Below are 21,003 nucleotides of genomic sequence, written 5' to 3'. Positions count from 1 at the left end.
CTGTTTATAAGACATTAGAAACTTATTTAGACACTCAGCTCCTTGGCTAGTGTGACTAGTTATTTGTTTGTATTCACTGAATTCTGAGGAGATCACCAAAGAACATAGTTCATGAGCATCCGAACTTGTGGAACAAGTATGGAGGAGGGCCATGTGCTTTTTGCTGTATTTTGCATTAGATACATTTATATGACTTAAGTCAAAGATACAAAGTCAAATACAGTCTGATGTTTGGCCTGTCTTGATCCTGTATGAGGAACGTAGAAACTGAGTGAGCATGCCATTTATGTTCTTTAGTTTAATTCCTATGTGTTTGTGGTAGGACTGATGCTTATCCTAGCTATGGACCTTGAACTTGTCTTTCTCTTTTGTCATGTGTAGTCAACTTTTAATTACATTGTAGCATGATAAGATGAAATACGCTCTATGAGGTCTTCACATCCAGATGTGGGCCTCTGGCTCCTCTATGGGTTGAGTGGTTTTGGAATCTATGACTTAAGATTGATTATTAGGACTATTTTGCTTTGTTGTAAATTAGAGTAATGAGTCTGGAACCTTGAACCCAATTTTATTCTAGGATAGATGAAGAATTACCTATGCTCTGCACATGGGATAAGCCATTGATGTAGACTTACCATTGTTTTACTTTTACTATTATCCAGGAATGGGATCCTCCCTAAGTGGGTCAATATAGTCTCTTTGGGCACAACTCTTCTGCTTTACATATTCTTATTTCACCTCTCTGAATTTCATAACTCTCAGTTGTAAAGGAGAAAGAAGGGTGACTCTACTTCAAAGCATATTGAGTTTTAAAAATACTATCTTAAACTTGAGCAATTTAATATTTTTAATTAGCACTAAGACATGTACAATGAAAATAGCTATGAATTTTGTTCTACAACTAAATGATTATGAATATTAAATTGGGCATCTTGAGACAACTGGACAATGATAGCTACTGTTATCATTGTCACAGCATCATAGTTGGTTCAGTGATTGATGTATTTCTACTTATTTTCCTTCCTAAAGGATGGAACCCACAGATCCGTTCCTATCATGTTAGTAGGAAACAAGGCTGATCTTCGTGATGCTGCTACTGCAGAGAATCAAAAGTGTATCTCATCACATCTTGGAGAAAAACTGGCCATGGTAAGAGTCGGGGGTTGTCCAAAATGAGGCAATATTATGCTAGCTCATTGTTCTCAGAATCAGGGAACAAACACTTAAGCCGTTGACAAAACTGTACTCGGTCTGATAGGGCATTTGCCCTTCAGACCAGTAGATTTCTCTAATTCTACTTAACTATAATTAGGAACTCAAGTGAAGGACAGATGACCCCATCACTGTTTTCCTAGTGTTTGGAATTTGTGAAGATAAGGCGAAATGTTTCCCACTTTTCTGGATAGATACTGCTGGCTGTCGGGATCTTTCTGTAGTATAGGAATCCTAAAGAAAACAAAGTTATTTTACAGGAGGTGATTGGCTCCTAAGAGTTGTCTTGCCAGTGATAGAAGTGTAGCAATATCTTGGCTGATGGAAAGGAATTTGAAGACTTGCTTCTTTTCTTTAAGAATTATTCTTAGTAGGAATTATCTGAAGTTGTTTGCAGCTCTGGGTTTGTATAGGGAATGAGGTGCACTCCTCCTCTGAATGCTAGTGTGTGCATTGTTATCCTGTTGTTGCTCTCATTGTTGAAAGATGATTTGTGTTCTTGACTCTTCTGGCTCATAGTAGGAAACCATGCAACAGAGCCAAACAAGGTTGTCTGATGGAAATGTGATTTGATGATGATATTCACTTCTGTTATCAAAACAAAGAGCTCATAGGGGTAAATAATTATGAGAAGGTAAAGAACTGTGTATTAGTTAATAGGAAATGAAGCTAAATGTGACAAAAACTAGACACAGAAGATCAATGCTGTGGTAGAATACTTCATTATACACATACACACACACAGAGACACACACGCACACACACACACACACACACACACACACACACAATCACAGCTGAACAAATCAAAACCCACACTACTCCACTACTCTGAATTGTATTATATTGGAGTCTTCCACTGAGTGTGCGTATATGATTGTGTGTGTGTGTGTGTGTGTGTGTGTGTGTGTGTGTGTGTGTGTAGCTCACTGTGCTGCAACATTCCTCTCCCTATGTTGTACATCATTTTGGAAACAGTCCTATTGTGTGTGTAGTTCATTATTTTGGATATACCCTTTAGATATTTTTATTTTACCCCTGTATACTTCACTGTTTTGGACACAGTCTTTAACCCTAAGTCCTATACTTTGTTGGAGATAGTTTTCAACTTGAGTCATTCACTGTGTTACACATAGTCCTCTCATGTGTAGGTGGCTGTTTTAGGAACAGTTCATACCTGTCTACTGAGTTGAAACAGTCATCCTTTCTTCTCCAGTTCCTTGTATTTGAGAAAGTACTTTTCCTCTGTGTAGTTCATTGTGTTGGAGAAGTTCTTTATCTTGTGTCATTTGCAGTTTTGGACACAGATCGTATTCTCATGCACTTCACTATACTGGAGATGTTTCTCATCCAGTACATTGCACTTGCTGGAAACAGTCCTCACCTATGAGACAATCCTCTGCCTGTACTTTTTGGTCGCAGGAACAGTCTTTTTTATGCAAAGTTTATTTGTTTTGTTCTTTAATGTGATCTTACCTCTTTGGTTCATACACCAGAGGTTTTCTACTTAGCCTCTTTCACACCTAGGATCTATGCTTGGCATTTGCTAGCTCCAGTCTGAGTTTTCAACTTGCTTCCTCATACATCCTATGACTTAATCCTGTCATTTTCCAGATTTATTTTACTTCTTCCTGTCATCCCTGTCATGCATAACCACCAACAGTGCTGTTTCTACTACATGTGCGTTTGTGAATTGTGTAGCTTTTCCTGTCAGTTTGCTTATATAAACCTGGTGGAATTTTTTTTTATTGACAACTTTTCTCTCTAGGTGCTACAGAGTGGCCTTCAAATCTTTGCCTTGAATTATGTGATATTCATCTAATGTGGTTGTACCTCTAATTGGATACAAATTCTTTACTAAAAGAATCTGTCTTCATCTTGATTTACAATAGCATATAAAAATAACTGTTCGAATGTTGGAATTGCTGCAAGTACAAAAACCTGTGCGGTTTTATGACAGAAAGATTTGAGACATACTATTCAGAATTAGGAACAACTTAATGATCACCAAAGAATCAAATAAAAAAATAGTAGTTGAAGTCTAATAAGGGCAATTTAACTATTAGAAGGGATAGGTATGAGTGTTCTGAGATCAGTGGAAATTTGGGCCACTAGGGAAGAGATTTATGAGCTAAAGAATATGACCTAAGGTAAAGCTGGAAGATTAATTCGACTCAACATTAAGCGTTGTCTTGTTGGCTGTGGAAAATCACTTGAAGATTATTTCAGCACCCTGTCAGAAGCAAAGGGGAGGAGGAATAGGGTGAAGTACTCAGGGAGAGGGGACATGGAAGGGGGGGTGACATTTGGAATGTAAATAAATAAAAAATAATTTAATAAAAAGGAGAGTCTTTTAAAGGTTAGAAGCAGGGGAGCATAAGCAACTATACATGAGCAACCATTGGGATTTGTCTATGGATGGGAACATTTCACTTCAGCAACACAAGAGCTTTGGTGGAAGAGTATGAAGGAGGAAGCCTAGCTACTAGACTAAGAAATCACATCCTTTCCCCCTCAGTGAGACCAGATATTGCTATATAGTCAAGGCAATCCTAGTAGTTACAACTGATATAACACTGCAAACACCCTTTTGATATTTATATAATTTCTGAATGGCTACCTTAAACTGTCATTTTCATCTGTCTCAAATTATTTGAAGAGAATACATGTGCTTGATTATTATAAATAATAATGAAACTTTAGACTTTTTAAATGTAAAATAGAAATCTTCTGATTAGGAACTATTCCTAGCATTTGTCTTTTGCTTGTTTGTGCCAGGGTCGATGTATCAGGTTGGATTTGAATATTTGCTTATCCCTTTTTAATACTGGTATTTTAGGCATATTCTACTACATGTGGACAGTCAGAGTAGTTTTTTATTGTTTGTTGTTCATAAGTCTTGAATCTCTGGAGTTTTCTTTTTGTAGATGTTACTTTTAGCATTCTTTATAAAAATACACACACACATACACACACAGACACACACATTCAATACACATTCATTTTTCAAGATAGGTGTGTGTGTGTGTGTGTGTGTGTGTGTGTGTGTGTGTGTGTGTGTGTGTGTGTAGCACTGATAGTCTTGAAACTCAATCTACAGACCAGGCTGGCCTTGAATTCAGAGATCAGCTTGCCTTTGCCTCCCAAGTGCTGGAAGTAAGGTGTGTGCCACTGTGCTTGTCCTTAACAAGGTTTTTAATGTAACATCAAATTTCAGAAATTTTTGTCAAAGCCTTCATTGGATTGTGTGTGCTTTTTTTCTACAGACCTATGGGGCATTATTCTGTGAAACAAGCGCGAAAGATGGCTCCAATGTGGTGGAAGCTGTTCTCCATCTTGCTCGGTAAAGTTTACTTGTGTTTAGAAATCTCAGAAAGCAAATGTTCCCTTACTTAATGGATATGTCAGATTCCTTCATTATAGCATTCAGTTAAAATATCTGCTGCAAAGCATACTTTTATCTGCCATGGTAATGAAAACACTACATGTGTCTATTATAAAATCTAATAATTTTGCTTGTTCATGGTGAACATTGTCTAAATATTTTCCTACCAAACAAATGAGATATAGTTGTAGTATTTTTAAACTTTTCCCAAAATATCACTAAGAAATATAATAATTGACTAATTGAATCATCCCCTGAAACCAAAATATAAACATAACAGTAATAACAACAGTTATTAATCTAACTATATATTGGGGCATTTTGCTGATCAAATTGGGTACAGAAAACCAAAATCTCAGATTGCATATCATACCAGTTTGCATCACTGTCTGATTTGCTCACTATGTAATTATTAGAAGAAGGCAAAGGTGGAGAACATGTAGCAATTTGGCATGTGGACTAGAATAAAATTCATCATTAGAAAACTTGTATATGTGCATTGTATATGTACATTGTTTTTTTGTTTTTTGTTTGGTGTGTGTCCTGGTTAGGTTTTTGTCAACTTGACATAAGCTGTTGCTATTTGAGAAGAGGGAAACTTAATTGAGACAAGACTCCCACCAAACTCATTGTGGGCAAACTTCCAGGGCATTTTCTTTATTAATAATTGGTTTGGTACCAGTATGTGTGTTACCACCTCTGGGCATTTGGTTCTGGGTTATATATAAGAAAGCAGGCTGAGCAAGCTGTGAAAAGAAAGACAATAGGTGACAGTCCTCCACTGGATCTTTAGTTTCTGCCCAGGTTGTGTTCTGAATCCCATGATGAAGTGTGGTGTGGAACTATAAGCTAAAATAAATTCTTCTCTTCCCACATTCCATTTGGTAATTATGTCACAGTAACTGAAAACCCAACTAAGGAAAATTTGTACCAAAGAGTGAACTGTTGCTGGGATAGACATGACCATATTCTTTTGTGGAGGACTGTGAAAGAATGGAAAAACCTTTAATCATCAAATCTTAATGGACTTTTCTTTGAGAGCTTGGAAGAGAATATTGAGGGTAATTCCGATGATAGGATCTTGAGTTGTGAAGTTTCAGAGTTCTTCCAAGACTCTATCATGACTGTTCATGTGATATTTTGAATGGAGAATATATAATTCTTTTCAGCTAGGGCTGTGATTAAGAAGACACCAGAAACACTAAAATGAAACCTTTGCCTTTTGGCGGAGAATCAGCACTGGTCAGCTTGAGCTGACAAGTTAGTGGTGACTAATGAAAGATTAGTATTAAGGTGAAATCTGGGTCTGCACATAGAATCTCTGGTCTGTAACCAGGGGAGGCTATACCTTATGCTGACAACCAAATTGAATATGTTTCCCAGGTAGTACTTGTTTTTATGGCATGAAAGGATCATGGAGAGCAGTTGGGGCTTGGTATTATGAGAAGCCAAGTGAGGGTATTGGTGAAGGTGCAGCCTCAGTTGCAGTAGAAACCCCGAGATTAATGGGGTCCTGGAGAGAAGTTGAAGCTCAGTACCCTGTGGCAGTGTCAGAGTCCCCGATGAAAGCCATGGAGAGTCTGTTGGTGAAAATGCAGCCCAGTTGCTGCAGGAACCCAGCATTTTGGAGATGCTAATACCATAGGGGTGACAATCAAAGGCAGAAGCAGCTTCAGCATGTAGCTGCCCTTAGTCTGTGAGCCATGCTGTGTGTCTACCCTCCTTTGAATATGATTCTACTGTTAAAGGCTTTGGAATTTTAGAGAGAGTGGATATTTTTGAGAAACATAGAATTTTGAAATGTGTGCTAAAGAGACAATTTTAAAGAAGTTTGAATTTAAAAACTTTAGAATTTTAAAAGTTGGAATTGTTTATATTATTACACTAATATTGAGATTTTGGGGATGAAAAAGAAAGGAAAGGTTATGATTTAACAGTAGTGTGTTTGTATTTTAAGTTGATAAGGAGGCAGTTATCCTCCCTAGGATGTTTTCTTTTGTTTTTTCTTTTTTCTTTTCTTTTTCTTTATTTTCTTTTTTTCTTTATTTCCTTTTGCTCTTTCTTTCTTTCTTTCTTCCTTCCTTCCTTCCTTCCTTCCTTCCTTCCTTTCTTTCTTTCTTTTGTAAACTTGACAAAAAACTTTGGAAAGAGAACAGCACAATCAGGCAAAGGCCTCCATAGTGTAGCTGGTAAGCAAACCTGTGGCACATTGTCTCGATTAGTGACTGAAGTGGGAGGGCACAGCCTACTGTGTGTGGTGCCAATCCTAGGCAAGTGGTCCTGGGGTAGATAAGAAAGCAAGTGGAGAAAACCATGGGAAGTAAGCCAGTAAGCAGCGTTTCTCCATGATTCCTGCTTCAGTTCCTGCCTCCACTTTCCTCCCCTGGCTTCCTTGGATGGTGGACTATGTTGTGGAATTGTAAGCTAAAATAAACTCTTTTCTTTTCAAGTTACTCTTGGTCATGATGTTTTAAAACAGCAATAGAAACTCTTAACTAATACAGTCTGCCACGAATGGAAACATGATTGCTTGCTACAATAAAGGAATTATGTATCTACTAAAACCAAAAACCCGAGAGAATCTCAGTAGGGACAGTAATATCTAATTACAGACAAACAACAACATAGTTTTCTGTATGCAATTCTTTTTCTGATGTTTTTAATCAGTGTTAAGAGTCATTGGTGTGAAAAGTGACCTGTTTTTCTTGCTATATTTTAACTAGTGACTTGAGTTTATAGCATGTATTAAGTCACACTCCTATCAACAGAATGCTTCCAGTGTGGTCTTGGCAAAGATAACTACCCTGACTTGAAGAAATTAAGAAACAGGCCTCAGGTCTTCCAGAGGTCCAAGGAACATCTGTTGTGGCAAGGAACAGAAGGTGTCCTAGGCTCAGACTCGGTGTCATTGAATAGTTTTAGCTTTAGCAACAGTCCAAGGACTCCCACCTCAACCAATAACATCTGTTTAAAGCAAAGCAGCTTTGTGTTATATATAACCTAGAATATGCAGAAACTGGGATATTTAAACTCAGTCTTCCAAACATGTGACTTTTTGTTTTGTTTTGTCCAGATCTAATGTTACATGTACCGGAAAGTAGCCATTTTCACAATTTTATCTATTGACCCAAATGAAGATTATGCGCTTTGAGACCATGGGGGAGCATCAACACTTTTGTCTAAACAAGTTACATATAGTGAAGGGGAGAGTTTCAACAAAATACAGAGTTTGTATATAACTCATTGCAGGTAGTAGGTTTTAACTTTTTAAAAGGATAGTCTTTATGTTAATGCATGGGTAGAGAAGATGAAGCTTCTGGAGCACATATAGGTAGGAAAGAACCCAAAGATCTTAAAGAATTGGTTGACCAAGACTTATAAGAATTGGCATTGTCCTTATAATTAGTTTAAACACTTGTGGGTATTGTTACGATGATCAACACATTTTAATTTTGGAGAATTTCAGATTAGACTGTCTTGTTTTTTTTTTTTTTTTTTAATTAGAGATTCTCATCTGGTAAAAATGTATGTAACATTCCCAAACATGCAAAACTCCAAAATCTGAAACACTTCTGGGCACAAGCATTCAGAGAAGAAATACTCACAACCTGTTTATAGCAACAAGCTGCTGCCCACATACTGGAAGGGAATAGTAAAGTGAGACACAAAAGCTCAGTTTTTAAAATGATTTTATCATCATCATTTGTTATATGTCACACATGCATGCTTATATTTGTATTTGTGTGTGTACATGCGTGCGTGTGTGTGCGTGTGTGTGTGTGATACGCTTGTGAGTGTTAGCATGCGCATGCCATGGTGTACATGTGTGGAGTTAGCGCTCTCCTTTCACCTTTACTTGGATTCTGGTAATCAAATTTAAGATCTCAGGCTTGTGTGAAAGGTGCTATACTTCAGAATCTCTCACTGGCTTTCAACATCTTTTCTTATATATAAAATTTTGTAGTCCTGGAGCTCTGGTGCTTCCCACATATCTTTGCTTTACTGTAGACATCTCTATTCTTTAAAATGAAAAATGAGAACTGGATATGATGGTCTCAAAATCCCATTCAGGGTCTATATGTTTCTGTGTAATAGCCTGCATTCTATTCAATAGTACAGTTGCCAGTTGCCTCATGGGATCACAGTAAATCACATGGATAGAGTATCTTAGTCATATCCAAACTATAGGCTAAATTCTTTTTTATTGTATAAAGATGGAAAGGCCATTGCTGTTTGTCAGTTCCTATGTGGGCTGCAGTGTAGTTTAGATACCAGATTTATTTATTTAGAACAACTTGTGTGCAAGGGTGGAAAAACGGTTCATTGATTAGGAACATTTGCTGTAATTGTTGGTATCCATTTATTGTGTTTTCCAACTATCTGTAATTCTAGTTCTAGGGAATCTGATGCCCTTTTTGGTCTCCACTGGCACCATGTGTATAGGTGCAGAAATATATACATGCAAGACACATATACAGAAATGTCTTTAAAAACAACTGGTGGCAAGACATTTTGATGGAAAGGTCACCTCAGTCATGTTACAGTCATGCCATAGCTGCTTCTGTAGGCTCTTAGGTTATAAGATCAGATGGCTTCTTATGAGTCACTTACTGGGGTTTTTCATTGTTGTAAGTTTTATTGTATTATGACCTAATTTGGACTTCTAGTTTTATTATCACTGTGTCCTCAACATAGTATATGCCTGCCTTTTTGGTAGATTTTAGAAACCGAGGGCCATGTTATCTTCAACTTTTAGTTTAACATTATATGTAAGAACATTATGTATATGACTTGGAGCCATAATACACAGCTGTAGTTAAAGCCTAGTCACACAGGTTGACCTTGACTTGCCTTTACTGCCAGAGAACTGTTGTTTGATTGGTGTTTGTATGTCTCCTGAATTATCCTTTCCTCTCTCCACCCCTTGAATTGGGCTGGGTGTTACACTTTCCTCTGTGGAAGCAAATGTTTGTACTCAGATTTCCTTCGTCATCCTTTCACTCTACATTCCCTAATCACTGTATGTGTGTTCGTTTGGTTGCCTGATTTTGCTTTTCCATTTTTTTTTCTACCAGTGCTGAACTGGACCTTTTGTGAACTGCACATGTTTTCCACCACTGAGATATACCTAGCCCTAGAATAATCTTTATAACTAGGACTGCAATTTCTGGTTTTGCTCATAGGCCCCACCTTGTACTTTATGTAAAGTATAAAGTCCAGACTGTTCCCATGTGGCTAACAATCCTCATGGCCTTGCTTCACCTACCTCTCTACTTGAACCATTTTTTTAATTGCATAATAATTTGTAGACACAGCAAACTTTGTGTCTAGTAAAATCCAAGTTCTTTTAGGCCTTACTTAGCCTTTGTGCATGCTGTTTCTGAATCTGGGATTTCCCTGCTGAAATGACAGCAGGTGAACGTCATTTTCTTTTTTTTTAATTTATTTAATATTTTTAGAGAATTACATACTTAAATCCTGTATTTACCTTATCTCTATCTTTGTTTCTACTACTTCTATGTTCTCCTGACTCCCTTTCAAATCTATGATTTCCTTAGTTTTTGTTAGCATGCACATATACAGAAACACACACATAGACACACACAGATACAAGATACACACACACATATACACCCTCTCACACAGATGCACACACTTCTACTGAGCCATTTTAGTGTTTCCTATTTGTAGATATATTTAGAATTGTCCACTTTGGGTTGAAAAGGACCTAATAGAGTTTACACTACCTCGAGATGAAGCGCTATCAATAATCCATGGCTTCTAAGAAAGAGGAAACCTTGATACTTACTTTTAAGAGGCTGTTTTAGTTAATTTTCTATTGCTGTGATAAAACACCATAAGAAGGGAATTTCTTAGAAAGAAAAGTTTTGGTCCATTATCATCATCATAGCAGCAATGCATAGCAGCAATCAGCATTGGTTACTGGAGATTGGAAACATAACTGAGGGCTTCCTCAGCTCTCTTCTCCCCTTGAATTAGATAGATATGCCTCTTTAGATATATCTAAAAAGATATATCTTAAACAGGAAGCAGAGAGCAAATATGGAATGGTACCCAGGTTTTGAAACCTCAAAATCTGCTCTGAATGCTAGACTCCAGCAAGGTCAAAGCTCTGCTCAAACCCCAGTCTAACAACTAGGGACAAAGTCTTCAAATGCTTGGCAATATGAGAAACATTTAACTCAAACAACTACAGAAGTTCTTCAACTGTCAGCTTCCTCTAGAAGCACCTTTGTTTCCTACAAGACATTGTACACGTGTATTAGAAACATACTTGTGACCATGCAGTTAGATGTAGATATCTATCTCTTCCTCAGAGCTTTGTAGAAGACAGCCTACATTTCAGCACAGACGGGGCATATTTTATGATAGAATGACCAAGGCTTTACATTGGAAACTGTGTTAATTTTCTATTGGCACTGTAATTAATTTTCGCAGGCAAGTAAATAAGTAATTTCCTTTGGTTTTAATCTTTTCCTCCCATTTCCCAGGGAAGTAAAGAAAAGGGCAGAGAATGATGACAGCAAATCCATCACCAGTCTGGCCACTTCTACTTCCAGAAAGTCACTGCAGATGAAGAACTGTTGCAATGGCTAAAGCCCAGCTGTCCATTGTTCGTAAACTCTTTGCTTCCAGGTTACTGATTGTGGGACACTGACTCTCAAAGAAACAGTGCATCATAATGACATTGGCCTCTGAAGAATCATAGCCTGGCAAAATGTACTGCTCTTCCCTCTTCACAGCAACCGCAGGCTTGCTTTGTTCTATCTCAGTGAGCTATTTGGGACGTCTGGCCTTACAGTTCACTGAGAGAAAATGTGTTAATGTTTTTAATGTGATATAGTAAAATAAAATAACATTCTCAGATCAAAGCTGTTGAGAAACCACTTATAAAATTGCTTCATAAGAAAACCTGTAGTTTGTAGTTATCATGTGACAGTGTTTACTTAAAATTTTGGACAAAAGAGTTTAATACTTTATCTGTATTATGGAAGTCAGTGCTTTAAAGACTGGCAGTATATTATATATTACAGTTTTAAACTATGGCTAGTATAAGGTAGCAAGAATATTATCATTTGCATATCAGCTTTGCTCTTACCTAGCCTGACAATGTTGGGCATGGCCAGGTCACATTAGAGCGTTCCCCTCTGTAAAACAAGGAGGTTGATCTCCAGGGCCTTTCAGATTCTGTAGCATTTTAAGAAGCAGGAAGGGCTCAGGGGTCCACAGTTATGAAGGAGCCTGTGAATCCTACCTTTTGCTATGGAAGAATTGGTTTTTCAAATTTCGGAATGATGAATATAATTTATTTGATAAAATGAAAATATTTTTTTGAATTCAGTGACAACAAAAACTACTTTTTCATGAAAAAAAACCATTATGTTTGAAAATATATATATAACAAAAAATACAATTTCAAGAGGACTTGTGAAGTCTGTGGCTTAAACCATATGTGAAAATTTTAGTAAGGAAATGTATAACACATACTGTTTAAAGAACAATGCCACCAAAATGTATCTCACATAGAGCCTGCCAGTGGCTGGGAGAAGTAGGAAGTTTGCACTAATGGCTAGGGGGTTTGTGCCTTCTTAGGAGGATGTCCTCAGTCTCATGGAGTCATTGTGACAGTAGTTGTGATATAATTTTAAGTTTAGTAAAAGCCACCAAACTTAGTATTTGAAAAGGATAAGTGTTATGAATGTGAATTATGTTTCATGGAAAATATAATGGTAACTAAAATAACGATACTTTGCCAGATGAATATATTTTGCTATTTCACACTGTCCTGTGGTTTAAATGTATTATCTGTACCATTATGCCAGTCCTTCAGCCCCTAACTTCAAGCATTAACTTCCTCCTTGAGGAGCAATGCAAGCTCGTTACTAGGCATAGCTTTGGGAAGTGCTGTATTTAAAAGAGAACCAGCCTTTAAAAAGTTGAGTCTGGCCTTTAGATAATGTAACTTGTGACTGCTCATCACTAGTTTGGTTTTTCTCCTGGAACCAGCAGTGTCTTCCATTCCTCCTGAACAAAATGTCTTCCAAGAGCCAGAGGCTCCACTACCTGACTCAGGATGGGCCAACAAAACAAATTTCCAGTGGCATGAACCAATTAGAATATTCTTAGTAAGAGACTTACATATCTTGGTTCATAAAGGTCTAGGCTTTGAATAGCTTACCCAAAACATAAATACTCGCTGTTACTTATGTAAGTTGTGTAGTGTATGTTCAAAAAAATTCTTTTTGTTGAATTAAAACAGTTGTTTGGGCTAGTGAGGTGTCTCAGAAAGTAAAAGTACTTGTTGCACAAGCTTGCCAACTCCAGATTGGTGCCTGAACCACAGTGGAAGGGCCGAACTGACTCGTGTACATGGTTCTCTGACCTTCATGTGTGTATTCTAGTGACCAATGATATAAGCACATGCATACACAGGGTAGTAGATTTTTAAAAAAATAACACTTCCTTTAAACAACCCCTTCAAACTTAAATTGAGCTTCATTTTTTTTTCTAAATGGGAGCTGACTAGATACAATTGTACACAAAAGTTCCATACCTTATTCCTATGGAAAAAGACTCTAGGGTTTTAACAAGAAAACTTAATCTTCAGTAACTACCTATGAATTGCTATTTTATGATTAATGGTTTCCAGCTTCAGTTGAAAAGTTACATTTCTGATAAAAAAAAGAATACATTCATTGTGATAAATGGACAAAGAAATTGACACACAGGTTGGACTGGTGGTCATTTTTGTAGTATGTGTCACATTTAGAAGTTTGCCATTAGTTTTACCTTCGGGAGTGGGTTTTCTAGACAAGGCTGTCTTACACATTGATAGATTGCACTCACTGAACAGACTCTGCTAGCATGCACGTTTCCATGTTCTCTTTATTTATTTATTTCCCCTGAAGTCCTTTTGTCTTCTATGCTCTGTAACAAATTGTGTATTATTAATGCAGATGTTCTGCCTGGGGTTTTGTCTCTAGTTGAGGGACCAGAGCAGCTGTGTTTATCAGAAAGTTGTCTAGGTAATGTGACCAATAAGCCTACACATTCAGTGATCCGAATATAAAATATTCAAATTAAAGACTACTATCTCAGCTTAACAAACTTGTTTAAGGAGAAAATAATTAAAATATTTTTATCTAATTTGTTGGGAGAGTGTATTTTGATTTCTTGAAAGTGTTCTCAAATTTAAAGTATATTTTAAGTAAAGACAAAAATAATGTTTTCAGCTTAAAGTTACTTTGATATATTTACACATTTCTTGCAAATAACATATTTTGTGTTCATTTTTCCTTAGGCAACTTTTAAAAACCCAATGATGCTATATCCTCCTTTTAAATACACTCTAACACATTGGATAATATATTAATTATCAAAAATAATATTGTAGAAGTAGGCATTTCTTCACTGTTAACTTCTAGGTCTGTTTACTTTCATAATTTATTTTTCTTCTTGCTGCTTTATACAATATTATACAACATTTAACTAATATTAGGTATGATTTGAATAAATAAAAACTGTTTTCCTTCCTCTGAAGATAAAACTGAGGTTAATAGTAAAGACCCAATTTCATATTTATGTAGTGATTAGCCTCAGAATATTGTTTTTGTAGGTTTTTGTTGTATATATGTGTAAGAAATTAAGTATGTGTATGACAGTTAAGCAAGTGAGAACTGAGTCACTGTTATGTATATGATTTTGATTCATATGGTTTGCATTTTTCAGTTTGAGCTGTATTTCATCATACTGTTTATATCTTTTCAAACAATTGATAATGATGTCATAAAATATAATTGCATTACAGTGTAGATATTCAAGGAACTACAAAATTTGTGCCTTAAAAATACAATAAAGTTCTTCTTTTGGCCCCTGGGCAGTTTCTTGAGCCTTCGCGTGGGTATTGGGAAGCCACTGATTCCACAGTTTCTGCCGGAGACAGTACTCCTATTGCACTTGTCTTTTCTGGTCATGCCATTCTAGCAGTGGGAGAAAAGAATGAATGAATGTGTGCATTTGGTGCCTCCTCACAGGGCAGCAGGGAGCTCATTGAGGAAACTGGAAGGCCAATAGTAGAATTCTGTAATATTATTGGATATGCTATATATGTTCTTAGATATTTTTGAAAAGAATTTCATATGTGTACTGTACTTACATTTCTACTTCACCTCTGTTCTCCTCCCATGTCTTTTCTGCTTCATGGCATCATTCATGAACTCTTATACTGTAATTATTTTTATACACACACAGTGCTGCTGAGTCTGTGCAGTATTGCTTCTCTATAAACAGATTTTTAGGGATTATGGGGGAATGAACACTTGGTATTGGATAACCATTCAGTGTATTTATTCAGTAAGCAACAATATGTCTTAATGGCCACAGTTATGGACTCTGCAGTCAGCATGCTTGGCCTCATTTTACAGAAGAGCAACTGAGCAATGAACAGGGCATCTAAATGCCAGGTTTTTTTTATCAGTGAAATAAGCACAATAGCAGACACTTCTCATGGAGTTTTCCTGAGAACTAAGTGAATTCATGTTTATAATTGTCTGTAATTGTTCCTGGTACATTGATCTCCCTCAGGTTGAAACCTTAAGCATCATTGCTTGTTTTGGTTTAGGATCAGAGGTTCTGCAGCCATGCATACTTAAACTTGTAAGTTTTCTGTATAGCATAGGAAATGAAGCATATAGAAGAATATCTCCTCTATTAATTGACCTTCTCGCGAATACATTCTTGGTGTTTCAAAAGATTCAAATTAGGATATCGTATACTATAGAATATGGTATAGGGAGGGACTGAAGAGGAGGAAAAGGAAGGTTTGAATATCAGAATGGAGGGGTGTGAATGGAATCATGACTGAGCTCAGATCTTCACTAACCAGTGACAAGCAGTGGAGGGATGAAGAAAATGAGGACTCTGGCTGAGACCTCAAATCTGTAAGACAATAAAAGTGTTGGTACATAATGGGCTTTACTAAGCAGAAGTAACCTTTATGATTATACTACATGAGATAGTCAAAAGTTCACAAAGGAGTAAATCCCCAGAGAAGTATATCATTCGCAAGCCTTGAAATAATAATTTTCTATTCAGATTTTTAATCTGAGCTATGTTTTCCTATTTGAAACTTAAAGGGGAGTAAAAAATATTTGTGATTGTAGGGTAAAAATCTTTCTTGTGCAAAATTCTAGGAACACCATTTTTCTTTCTTTTTCTGCTATTTTTTTTATGTGTCAGGCTTATTTACGAATTTGTTTCATAATTTTCTAAAGAGATAATGTAAATAAAAGTCTTTTAACTGTGACTTCTCCGACAGTCCCTCAGCCACATTGATAGGGGACAAAATTGACAGAAGACCTTTCTGTTTTATAATGCCACATTTGAACTTCATATTGTAGAAAGGAATCTACATGTTGCTAATGATGAACCTGTTCTGAGTTACTATTTCACAAGTGGAGAAGAACACAAGACTTAGCAGCCATTGTTCTTCCCTTTGTTCTGAATGTGAGAAGGAAGACAATTCTTTAGGTTGTTCGTTTTCTGTCTTTTCAAATTGATCATTCTTTGAATAAAGCAAAATTTAAGGACTAAGTTTCTCTCTGTGCTTTTACTGCATCCATAGAGAGATACACAGACATAAATATACGAAGGGGATTCCCACTAGACTCTGGGAGAATGGGGTGGTCAGGCCAGCCTATGTTGTTCTCCCAATGGGGTTGCAATCCCTCTCTGCTCCTCCAGTTCTTCTGCCAGCTCCTTCACCAGGTTCCCTGAGCTCAGTCTAATGGTTGGCTCCAACTATTTGTCACTTGCTGGCAGAACCTCTCAGGAACTGCCACACTAGGTTCCTGTCAGAAAGAGTCTCTTGCCCATGGCAACAGTGCTGGACTTGGTGTCTGCCGACATAATGGATCCCCTGAGATAGCCAATGGCTGGCCCTTCCTTCAGTCTCTGTTCCATTTTTTTGTCTCAATTCTTCCTTTGAAATGGAACATTTCTAGGTTAAAAACTTTGAGATGGGTGAGTGGCCCCATTCCTCGACCAACCAGATGCCTATCTACTTCAGGTGGTCTCAAGAAATTCTATCTCCCTATTCTGTGCTCATTTAGGCTAAAGTCATCCCTTTGGGTCCTCGGAGCCTCACATTTGCCTGGTGTTTGGGATACTTCAGTGGCTATCCCCAGTTCCTCATACCCCCTCCTAAATATTTTTGTTTGATTTCCTGATCTCTGTACCCCTCTTGTATCTCCTCCACTTCCTGAAACTGCCACCCTTATTTTTTCCTCCTAATTTCTCCCTCTGTGGTCACCCCCTCACTCCACTTCCCACAATTGTCTTATTTCTTACTCAACTCAGGACTGAAGCATCCACACCCTGGTCTTCCTTCCTTCTATGCTTCATATGCTCTGCGAATTCTATCATGGGCATTGTGGGGTTTGGACTAATATCTACTTATTGGTAAGTGCACCCAGGTGTGTTCTTATGTGTCTGGGTTATCTTCATCAAGATGTTATTTTCTAGTTCCATCTATTTGCCTGTAAATTTCATAGTCAATGCTTTTAATCGCTGCTTAGTACTCCATTGTGTATATGTACCATATTTTCTGTATTCATCTTTCTGTTGAGGGATATCAAGTTTGTTTCTAGATCCTGGCTATTATAAATAAGGGTGCTATGAACATGTGAAGCATGTGTCCTTGATAAATGTTGGTTCATCTTTTGGGTGTATGCCCAGGAGTTGTATAGCTGGGTCCTCAGAACTATTTCCAGTCTTCTCAGGAACTGCCAGACTGATTTCCAAAGTGGTTTAACCAGCTTGCTCTCCCACTGGCAATGGAAGAGTATTACTCTTTCTCCACATCCTCCCAGCATCTGCTCTGACCTGAGTTTTTGATCTTAGCCGTTCTGACTGGTGTGACGTAGAATCTCAGGATCCTATTGATTTGCACTTCTCTGATGACTAAGGATGTTGAACATTTCTTTAGGTGCTTCTCAGCCATTCTATATTCCTCAGCTGAGAATTCTTTGTTTAGCTTTGCACCTCATTTTTAATGGGGTTGTTTGGTTTTCTGAAGTCTACCTTCTTGAGCTCTTTATGTATTTTGGATATTAGCCCTCTATTGGATGGAGGGTTGGTAAATATCTCTTCCAAATCTGTGGGTTGCTGTCCTTTGCTTTACAAAAGAAAGCAAGTTCAGGAAGTTTTCCCACATGCCTGTGTGTGTGAGGCTCTTCCACACGTTCTGTTCTATTAGGTTCAGCATATCTGATTTTAGGTGCAGGTCCTTGATCCACTAGAACTGGAGTTTTGTATAAGAAGATACATAAGGATGGGTCAATTTGCATTCTTCTACAGTCTGACCTCCAGTTAAACCAGCGCCATTTGTTGAAAATGCTGTCTTCTTTTCACTGGATGGTTTTAGCTTCTGTTTCAAAGATCAAGTGACCATAGCTGTGTGGATTCATTTCTGGGTCTTTAATTCTATTCTATGGATCTTCTTGTCTGTCTCTGTACCAACACCATGCAGTTTTTATCACTATTGCTCTGTAATACTGCTTGAAGTCAGGGATGCTGATTGCCCCCAGAAGTTCTTTTATTGTTAAGGATAATTTTTGCTATCCTGTTTTATTCTTGTTCCAAATGAATTTGCAAATTGCTCTTTCTAACTCTATGAAGAACTGAGATGGAATTTTGAAGGGGATTGCATTAAATCTCTAGATTGCTTTTGATAAATTGGTCATTGTTACAATATTAATCCTGCCAGTCCATAAGCACGGGAGATATTTCCATCTTCTGAGGTCTTCTTTGATTTCTTTCTTCAGGGATTTGATATTCTTGTCATACACTTTTCACTTGCTTGGTTAGAGTCACATCAAGGTATTTTATAATATTTGTGATTATTGTGAAGGATGTCTTTTCCCTAATTTCTTTCTCAGACTGTTTATTCTTTGAGGAGCAGAAGGCTACTTATATGTTTGAGATAATTTTATACCCAGCCACTTTGCTTAAGTTCATCAGCTGTAGGAGATCTCTGGTAGAGTTTTTGGGGTTGTTTATGTATATGTCATATCATCTGCAAATAGTGATACCTTGACTTCTTCTTTCCCAATGTGTATCCCTTTGGTCTCTTTTTGTTTTCTAATTGCTCGGGCTAGAATTTCGAGTATTATATTGAATAGGTAGGAAGAGAGTGGGCAGTCTTGTGCCTAATTTTAATGGGATTGCTTTAAGTTTCTCTCCATTTAGTTTGATGTTGGCTATTGGTTTGCTCTATATTGCTTTTATTACATTTTGGTATGCACCTTGAATTCCTGATCTCTCCAATACTTTTAACACAAATGTGGGCTGTATTCCTCAAAGGCTTTTTCAGCATCTAATGAGATGATCATGTGGTTTTGTTCTTGGAGTTTGTTTTTATAGTGGATTACCTAGATACATTTCCATATACTGAAACATCCCTGCACTCCTGGGACGAAATGTATTTGGTCAGGTGGATGATCATTTGATGTGTTCTTGGATTTTGTTTGCAAGAATTTTATTGCGTATTTTTGCATTGATATTTATAAGGGAAATTGTTCTGTAGTTCTCTTTTTTTTTGTTGGATCTTTTTGTGGTCCAGGTATCAGTGCAACTGTGGATTGATGGAAAGAATTAGGTAGTGTTCCTTCTGTTTCTACTTTATGGAATAATTTGCAGAGTATTGGTATTAGATCTTCTTTGCAGTTTTCACAGAATTCTGCACTAAAATCATCTGGCCCTGGGCTTTTTTTTTTTTTTTTTTTTTTTTTTGGTTGAGAGATTTCTAAAGACTGCTTCTTTATCCTTGGGAGTCATGGGTCTGTTTGGATGGTTTATCTGATCCTAATTTAACTTTAGTACCTGGTATCTCTCTAGGAAATCATCCATTTTATTCAAGTTTTCAAGTTTTGTTGAATATAGACTTTTGTAGTAGAATATGACTTTTTCTGAATTTCCTCAGTTTCTGTTGTTGCATCTCTCTTTTCATTCCTTATTTTGCTAATTTGGATATTGTTTCTGTGCCCTTTGATGAGTATGACTAATGGTTTATGTATCTTGTTTATTTTCTCAAAGAACAAACTCCTAGTTTTGTTAATTCTTTGTATAGTTCTTTTTGTTTCTACTTGGTTGATTTCAGCCCTGAGTTTGATTATTTCCTGCTGTCTACTCTTCTTAGGTGTATTTGCTTCTTTTTGTTCTAGATGTTTCAGATGAGCTGTTAAGCTGCTAGTGTATGATAACTCCAGTTTCTTTATGGAGGCACTTAGATATGAGTTTTCCTTTTAGCACTGCTTTCATTGTATCCTATGAGTTTGGGTATGTTGTTCTTTCATTTTCATTAAATTCTAAAAAGTCTTTAATTTATTTATTTCTTCCCTGACCAAGTTATCATTGAGTAGATAGTTTTTCAGCTTCCATGTTTATGTAGGCTGTCTGTTGTTTTTGTTGCTATTTAGTCTGTGGTGGTCCGATAGAATACATGTGATTAATGCAATGTTCTGGTATATTCTGAGTGTTTTTTGGGGGTGTGGGTACTTTTTATTTACATTTCAAATGTTATCCCCTTTTCTGGTTTCTGTCCATAAACCCCTTATCCTACTCCCTCTCCCCCTTCTTCTATGAGGGTGTTCTCCTTTCTATCCACCCACCCCTTCCCACCAACCTGCCCTGATATTACCTTACACTGGGGGGGGGATCAAGCCTTGGCAGGACCAAGGGTTTCTCCAATTGGTGCCCAACAAGGCCATCCTCTGCTTCAAATGCAGCTGGAGCTGTGGGTCTGTCAATGTGTCCATGTTGGGTGGTGGTTTAGTCCCTGCGAGCTCTGACTGATTGGTATTGTTGTTCTTATGGGGTCTTCAGTTCCTTCAGTTCTTTCTCTAATTCCTCCAATGGGGACTCCATTCTCTGTTCAATCGTTGGCTGTGAACATCCACCTCTATATTTGCCATGCTCTGGTAGAGTCCCTCAAGAGACAGCAATATCAGGCTCCTGTTGGCATTCACTTTGGCATCAGCAATATTTTCTGGGTTTGGTGGGTGTATGTGTATGGACTGGATTCCCAGGTGGGGCAGTCTCTAAATGGCCTTTCCTTTGGACTCTGTTCCAAACTTTGTCTCCATATCTCCTCCTGTGCTAATATCCATTTATCAATGAGTGCATACCGTGTGTGTGTGTGTGTGTGTGTGTGTGTGTGTGTGTGTTTTGAGATTGGGTAACCTTACTCAGGATGATATTTTCTAGTTCCATCCATTTGCCTGTGATTTTCATGAAGTCATTGTTTTTAATAGCTGAGTAGTACTCCATTGTGTAAATGTACTACATTTTCTGTATCAATTCCTCTGTTGAGGGACATCTGGGTTTTT

The 21,003-nt window shown here is 37.3% G+C and overlaps 1 protein-coding gene across 6 annotated transcripts in view; it reads left to right on the top strand.

Moving 5' to 3' along the window:
• Rasef (RAS and EF hand domain containing) overlaps positions 1–12,693 on the top strand; it is a 71,165-nt gene extending 58,472 nt beyond the window's left edge. For 5 of the 6 annotated variants that reach the window (XR_015619504.1, XM_087548036.1, XM_087548039.1 and 2 more), the window contains 3 exons: positions 1,030–1,149; positions 4,479–4,555; positions 11,110–12,693. Coding sequence is in view for 5 of the 6 variants with exons in the window: in XM_087548036.1 (XP_087404162.1) it covers positions 1,030–1,149; positions 4,479–4,555; positions 11,110–11,215 (303 nt within the window). In the remaining variant the exon portion in view is untranslated. 6 annotated transcript variants of the gene reach the window in all.
• Positions 12,694–21,003: the final 8,310 nt, after the last annotated feature.

Source organism: Rattus norvegicus, chromosome 5 (genome assembly GCF_021556685.1).
Source record: "Rattus norvegicus strain SHRSP/BbbUtx chromosome 5, alternate assembly SHRSP_T2T, whole genome shotgun sequence".
Taxonomy (NCBI): domain Eukaryota; kingdom Metazoa; phylum Chordata; class Mammalia; order Rodentia; family Muridae; genus Rattus; species Rattus norvegicus.
The sequence above is the reverse complement of the archived record's forward strand: the minus strand, read 5'-3'. Positions and strand labels throughout refer to the sequence as shown.